Source organism: Triticum urartu, chromosome 7 (assembly GCF_003073215.2).
Source record: "Triticum urartu cultivar G1812 chromosome 7, Tu2.1, whole genome shotgun sequence".
Lineage (NCBI taxonomy): Eukaryota > Viridiplantae > Streptophyta > Magnoliopsida > Poales > Poaceae > Triticum > Triticum urartu.
The window spans coordinates 40999598-41007441 of NC_053028.1; the positions used below are offsets into that span (position 1 = coordinate 40999598).

The 7844-nt window shown below is 45.2% G+C and overlaps 1 protein-coding gene across 1 annotated transcript; it reads right to left on the minus strand.

The window, feature by feature from the left end:
* Window positions 1-3472: 3472 nt before the first annotated feature.
* Window positions 3473-5328, minus strand: LOC125524362. The gene is made up of 2 exons (XM_048689424.1): window positions 4085-5328; window positions 3473-3954 (listed from the first exon to the last, which is right to left on the minus strand). Exons 1-2 carry the CDS (start codon window positions 5276-5278, stop codon window positions 3787-3789), a joined length of 1362 nt encoding a protein of 453 aa, XP_048545381.1. The 5' UTR covers window positions 5279-5328; the 3' UTR covers window positions 3473-3786.
* Between the last annotated feature and the right edge of the window lie 2516 nt (window positions 5329-7844).

The window sequence follows — 7844 nt, forward strand, 5'->3', positions numbered from 1 at the left end:
CACATTCGGGACTCTGAACAACCTTCGGTACATCAAAATGCATAAACTCATAATATAACAGTCATTGTAACCTTAAGCGTGCGGACCCTACGGGTTCGAGAACAATGTAGACATGATCGAGACACGTCTCCGGTCAATAACCAATAGCGGAACCTGGATGCTCATATTGGCTCCTACATATTGTACGAAGATCTTTTATCGGTCAGACCGCATAACAACATACGTTGTTCCCTTTGTCATCGGTATGTTACTTGCCCGAGATTCGATCGTCGGTATCCCATACCTAGTTCAATCTCATTACCGGCAAGTCTCTTTACTCGTTCCGTAATACATCATCCCGCAACTAACTCATTAGTTGCAATGCTTGCAAGGCTTAAGTGATGTGCATTACCGAGAGGGCCCAGAGATACCTCTCCGACAATCGGAGTGACAAATCCTAATCTCGAAATACGCCAACCCAACATGTACCTTTGGAGACACCTGTAGAGCTTCTTTATAATCATCCAGTTACGTTGTGACGTTTGGTAGCACACAAAGTGTTCCTCCGGCAAACGGGAGTTGCATAATCTCATAGTCATAGGAACATGTATAAGTCATGAAGAAAGCAATAGCAACATACTAAACGATCGGGTGCTAAGCTAATGGAATGGGTCATGTCAATCAGATCATTCAACTAATGATGTGATCCCGTTAATCAAATGACAACTCTTTGTCCATGGGTAGGAAACATAACCATCTTTGATTAACGAGCTAGTCAAGTAGAGGCATACTAGTGACACTCTGTTTGTCTATGTATTCACACATGTATTATGTTTCCGGTTAATACAATTCTAGCATGAATAATAAACTTTTATCATGATACAAGGAAATAAATAATAACTTTATTATTGCCTCTAGGGCATATTTCCTTCACTTATGCTTGATAGACTCCCTCTCAACGTCGCCGAGCACAACCTCCACCGACTCTGGCATCATCTTCATGTTCTCCAGATCGTTCCTCAGTTTCCTGTGCAGCTTGATCTTGCCTGAAATGGTAGAATTGATCTCGCCACCTTGATGACTGCCGAGGCGAGCATGCCCCCGAGTGCCACCTCGGCCGTCGACATGGCTTGTGCCTGTCGAGTTGGGCTGTCTGCGAATAGTGGATTCGTCATTGAAGCTCCGACCCTTATCAATGTAACAAAGCATTGGAAGCAAAAAAAACAAATCAGCAACTACAGAATCAATCATGACCTGTTTTACAGAATACAGATATCACACACTTGCAAATAATCAAGTCAATTAATAATATTTATAAAAGCTTAGACAAAAGGGAGTTGCCCACCTGCTCCATCAAGCATAATACTTTCATGAATATATTTGAAAGGGGTTCTCTTCTCTATTACAATATGTCATTTGATGCACTGTTAAGTGTTCGAAAGCAACTTGAAGAATTTGAATTTCCTTGCAAAGCTATAAATGATGGTCTTTGGCTTCAGGTTAGTCTATCCCTGTAAAATGGGCTTTTTCCCCTATAAATGCTTTTTTCCCTGTAAGACCATCTCTGAAACTTTGCTGATTTGTTAATGCAGATGCTCCTGTGCCACAGAGTGCAAGCAATAGTTCCTGATACTTGCAGAAATTGTTGCCTTACAAGTAATTCTTGTGACTACAGGCAGGAGCATGATAGGACAAGTGCTTCAGGAACTGAAGGTAGTATCTGCCTTGCAGATGCCCAAGGCGATGGGAATGGTATGTTTAGTCCTGTGCGTGTTAACGTAAGAGGAGCAGCTGATGGACTTGCTGGCATTGGGAGAGGAAACTCAAATGTGCCTGGTGCTGCTTGGGCTCCTACGCGTCATAACGAAGCAACATTCAGAATTTAGTTACATGGCCACTGTGGAAAGCTGATGTGCTTCGTCAGATATTTTTACAGTTTCCAACTAGTAACCAGAACTGAAGAGCAATGGAAGCCTTGCCTTTGCAAGGAAGAAGGTAGAGTAAGAGATATGGACCTGTAGACGGTGCTGCGCCGGGCTCTCCACAAATCCGGACTGGATTATGTAGACGTTGGGGACGACCTCCTCCGGGCGCGGCTGCTCCCTCTCCTCGACGGCATGGGCGGACTACATGCCGACGTCAGCGAGGGGACGTGGTTGCGCGGGCCCGTGGAGATATCTTCCCCGCGCCTGGAGCTCGTCCGGCGACGCCGCTTAATATGCCACCACCACGACCATCCGGATCCTCCTGCGCTGGACGCCGATCTGGTCGAGGACTCATCTATGAGGAGAGGAGCGAGGAGGAGAAGGCGCAGGAGAAGCGGCTGAGCCGGCGGCGCAGCGACCTGGGAGAGGAGGAGGCAAGCGGAGAGGGGATCGACAGATTGGGGACGAAGCGTGCAGGGCTAGATTTTCTTTTCCTTTTCTCCCAGCGCTGCACACTAAATTGGACGGATTTACCCTTTTAGAAAATGATTAGCCCCACCATAATCTTGTAATGGTCCCACAATTATTTGTAATTTCATGTAATTTTAGTCTAGTAACTCCCGGTAACTCCTATTTCTCCACCGTTTGATCATAGTGAACAGACGGTCCCTAAAATCGCCAATCACTGTAATAGTTGTATTATATTTTATTATAATATCTATAGCTCATTATAAAATTTTAAATTTTGAATTTGACATACGAATCACCAATCTTAAACGGTTGTTTTCCCTCAAACATAGGTCAAGAAGGCCTAATTGTTCTTCCCAGTACACTAACACAAATATTTACGATTATTTGCATTTTGGAAACTTCGAATGGAACTAAAAATATGAATCATCAATCTTAAAAGTTGTTTTGTCCAAACAATTGGTCAAAACGCTAATAAACCCCCCCAATTCATCGCTAGGAAAATTTAAGGGTTTTACTAGATTTTATGACTTTTGGACATTTGGATTTTAAACTGAAGAAATGATAAACCAATCCTGAAAAGTCGTTTTCTCCTATCCACTAGGCAAAAGGATCTAAGACTTTCCCCAATGGGAACAGTTATGATATTTTTTAGAAACTTTGAATTTTATGTTGAAAACATGTATGAGCAACTCAAACAATTGTTTCTCTCAAAACTTTTCTATTTCATTACTGACATTTGTGATTTGCAAGATTTTTATATTTTTCTAAAAACATGGAACTTTGAGCTAATTTCTTTGAATAAGCGACCTAACAACATTTTTCTGCACGTGGATTATTCATGTGAAAAGTTTCCAAGCTGTTGTGCCCACCTATAGAAAGCCATAAGTACCAGCCCAGTATGTTAATGTGTTTCGAAGACTGTGAAGTTGGTATAAATACTCCATTTGAATTAGTTATGTAAGTAAAAAAATCTTTAAAATCTGTAGTTTTGCCAAAAAGCAGAACTTTTTTTTGGAAATTTAATTTAAATGTGTGCAGAAAATCATGAATAATAAATACATAGGAATGAATTGAGAATATAGTGACGTGCAGCGCAACACATCACACTTAATTAAAATTAGCGTGTGCTCCCCGATATTTAGCTCAAGTTTGAACTGCATATATACCGGGGCAGCACACAAATTTTACATTCAATCCAGACAGGCCTAAATATGTCAATCCGCAGCTCGAAGATAAATAAATAGGTACATCAGTACTCTAATAGTAATTTGGTGAAATGGTGTAGACACCCGAATGAATTAGTCAACATTCAAACAACAACAGATAAATAAATAGGTCCATCAGCCTGCATATCACCGTGGAGACACCAGGAGCCATGGCGTGGCGTCCAGGAAGAGCTCTTCGTCACTCGTCAGCGCGCCCTGGGTCGCCGGGACTCCCGCACGGCCGCCGCCTTGGCCTTGGTCTCGGCGAGCTCGGCCTTCACCTTGCGCAGCTCCGCCCGCAGCTCGTCGGCGTCCCTCAGCCTCTCCTCGAGCTCCAGAGCGTAGCCCAGCGAGAACGCCACCTCGTTCGCTGTCTACAGGACAAGGTCCAGACCGGCATCGGCATGCATGTGTGTCAGTCCAGACTCCAGATCAACAAACAAATCATGCTGGAATCGAATGCTCAGCAAGCGCATGGATGATTCGTAAGTAAATTCACCTCACCTGGAGCAGCGACACGTAGCTCGAGGCGACGACGTCGGCCGGCCTGGACGCCGCGTGCTCGCGCTGCCGCTCCGGCGTGACGATGCCCTGCAGCAGCTGCCTCGCCGCCTTCCAGCCGCTCCTGTCCCCGTCGTCGCAGCCGTGGTGTTGCTTCCCGTGTTTGGCCGTGGTGGTGGTCCGTGCCTTCCGGAGATGCGGGGAGAAGCCCGGCGGGAAAGAGAGATATCCCGACGCTGAGCTCTCGCCGTTTGCATGGTGCTCCGGCCGCTTCCGCTTCTTCTCTTTTCGGGACCACGACGGCGCACTGGGCGACGGCGCATCGCAGTCCGGCTCGCTCTTCACCGTGGACTCCTCCGCTGGCGCGTGCGCCGCTCTTTTCAGAAGTTCACCTTGAGGAGTAGGCGTCGCCGTCGGCGGTGAGAGTGCCCCGATGATCTTGGCCGCGGCCAAGTTGCTGTCGCGGAGATACGCCGTGAGATCGATCGGGGAACCACCGCGAGCGCGCAGCACGCTCGCCACCACGGCCTTCTCCGGGCCGGTGAGCGACGGATCAGACGTGGCGGACCTGAATGGCCTCCCCCACTGAACGGGGCACGGCCACGGCGCCGACGACGACGACATGAAGAAGAACTCCTCCTTCCACCCCGCGTTCTTGGCCTTCGTCGGACGGAAGAGCAAACCGGCGCCGGTGGCGTCTTTGCCGCGGAGAGAGTGGGGCCTGTGCGGGAACGCGACCAGCGAGAAGAAGTGCCGGAACACGGGCAGCGACGGCGGCGTGCCGGCGAAGTGGGAGAGCACGACGAAGCCCGCCAGGGCGCGCCAGCCGTTAGGGGCGAGCTGGGCCGGCGCGATCCCGAAGTGGTCGAGCACCACGCCGAAGAAAGGGTGGAGGGGCAGGCGCATCCCGGCCTCCAGCGCGTCGACGAACATGCAGACGGACCCTGGCGGCGGCGGCGCGCGCGCCGACCGGTCGCCGGCGAGGAGCGGGGTGAAGCCGTCGGGGATGGAGTACTTCCTGCAGATGGCTCTCAGGGCTTCGACAGTGCGCACCCGCGAGGCGTCCCGCCAGGGCGAGACGTCGTCGTCCTCCTCGTCGCCTCCGTCGTGGGCGCGCTCTGTTGGGGGAGCTCGGACGCGGGTGGGCTTGGCATGCTCCGGTGACCAGGATGAGGAGGTCGGGGAGGAGAATGCCATGGGAGCTAGCTGAGGTTGTACCTAACGATCGAGACGGCAACAAAGTTGTGTATGCGGAAATGGAGATATGTTTCCCAATGGAGTAATTATATATATATATATATATATATATATATATATTTCATTTTACATACTAAACTAATTTTAACATGAGATTGGTGCTATATGTACGGAATTGATTTTATATCATATTAAATTTTGCCACACAAACTCACCAACTTAGAGCATAAAAAATGTTGGTTAAGTTGAATGAGCATGCCCACCGACGAGATACACTACCTCGTGTCCATGGACGACATCACTGTGCTCTGCCACCATGGTTACAGGTGCTGACGACGTCCAGCTTTCGACCGCTCCTTTCTTTGTCATTGTTGGCTTGAGGGTTTTGGCCATCCGCATTAGTTCCTTTTTCAACTTTTAGAGTCGATCAAAGCATGGCTATGTGGACAACAACAGAACATCGATCTACAGTCGTCGGCTTTCGTTGTCCGTTTTCGCTTTCACTTCCTCACCTGCTTCGTCCCAGATGTGTTAGGAGCGTCAGAGCCTACTCTACGTGTCAATGCCTGACATGCTCTACATGCTCATGTGCAAAGTTTACTATGTCCGTGGTTGTGCGATTTTAACTATTGACGACTATTTATTGCTCTTTTAGATGCAAACATCCATGACACACATCGTCTTTGGATTACTCAACCTTTTTCAAGGTGCTAACCTTCACTGTTAGTGGCTACTTACAAGAGCGAACTACAAATGGCTGTGTGATCACCATGATACAAAAACAAGGTTAAATCTCCTTTTCAGAGGAAACAAAAGACAGCGACGACAACAACCGGGAGTACAACCTCTGCTCGATCTTGTCCACTGAAACAAGCCTAGCTAGATTGCAACTACAAAGTGTTTTTTTCTTTTAATGTGGCCACTCCGCGTAGTGATGGATTCTCATCTCTTCTATGAAATGACAAAGTCGTCACATGTCCTGGCGCACAAGCTCATCCAGTACTTCTCAAAAGATAAGGACTTGCAGAAACAACTTGCTAAATCTGGACTTGTCGACGCTATGCTTGTGCGATCTTACATTGGGATCCATGCATAATTTTTTTCAGTTTTTATTTTAAGTTCCGGTCGACTGAGACCTAGCCACACCTTTGTAGAAATACTATACCGAATAATCAGAAATTGATGCCAGAACAAGATATGCTCTGCTAAAGCCAGTGTGGGTGCACCTCATCCGTGTTCCACCACCACTTTGAGATTTTTATTGGTGTGTGGGTAGTGGGAACAAATGAAGGCTATATCTCGCTTATGGCGAGACTAGCATTTGTCTCGCCTGAAGGGTTTTCTTGTTCTGTATAGTACTGGGTCGACCGGTTTTAGTGCTTCATCAATCGTCCAGGCGCGCGCACTCACTAGCTGGTAGCGTACATTTTTGCTCTATTTTTTTGGTTTCTTTTCCTTGTTTATTTCTGTTTTTTTTCTTCACAGGTTTCTCTAGTTTATTGTTTTTCCATTGTTTTATTCCCGATTTGACTGGGTTTTTCTCCTTCGATTTTCTGTTGTTTCTCTCTCCGTTACATAAATTGTTTTATTTCTTTCCCATTTTCTTATTTTTCTTCATTATTTTTGTTTCTTTGCTGGTTCTCATTGGTGTTTTCTTTGTTTCTTTGCTGAATTTCATTGGTTTTTCTTTGTTATAGCCTAAAAGCGAGACATAGGCGCGTCTGTGGGATCCGTAACTGGCGCAACTCGCGATGGCAGAGCCTACGGATTATGTTTGGCTCTTTCTGGGCCAATGATAAGGCTGCACCAGAATCGAGAGTCGCGAAAAGGGAAGGACGCCACACGCACAAAAATATAGCCTATGGTTGGATAGATAGGAGGACAGTGGTACCTCTAACCCACTAGGGTTCAAATCCTGGTGCTCGCATTATTGAATAAAATTAAAATGTAGATGTATACTAGTGGTATCCCTAGCCCAACTTTTTTCGATATACATTCTAAATTTTTCCTATAGGTAAGAAACATATTTTATGTATACATTTCTAAAAAATTCTATACATGATTAACATTTTTCTAGAACTATTTCTTTTATGTCTAATTTTTTCATACACATTGTACTGTTTTTGGTATATATCTACATTTTTATATACACGTTTAATATTATTTAGAATGCAAGACTTATAATTTTTGGATACATGGTTAATATTTTTTAATACATGGCGAACATTTTTTAGTGGAAGTACACATATTTTTCACACACAATGTACATTTTTTGTGTACAGCAGCTAAATTTTTATAACGTTTACTTTTTTAAATAGATGATCAACATTTTTATACACGTTGTATTTTTTACATACACGTTGTATTTGAAATAAAATGTTTAATAAGTCGTATATCTTTGTGGATTCAAAAAATGTTTACTTACTCAAAAAAGTTCGCAATTTTGAAAATAAATTCGAAAAATCCAAACATGTTCATGATTTTTTTTAAATTTCATGTATTAAATAATGTTAATGAACTTGAATAAAATTTTGCCAATTCAAAAAATGTTGATGAAAGTGAAAAT

What these genes read in the sequence shown, in the direction of transcription:
- LOC125524362 (XM_048689424.1), bottom strand. Translation starts at nt 5,278, where the DNA reads ATGGCATTCTCCTCCCCGACCTCCTCATCCTGGTCACCGGAGCATGCC. An exon ending in GCTACGTGTCGCTGCTCCAG is followed by an intron (nt 3,955 to 4,084) that starts GTGAGGTGAATT and finishes CTTGTCCTGTAG; the next exon opens with ACAGCGAACGAGGTGGCGTT.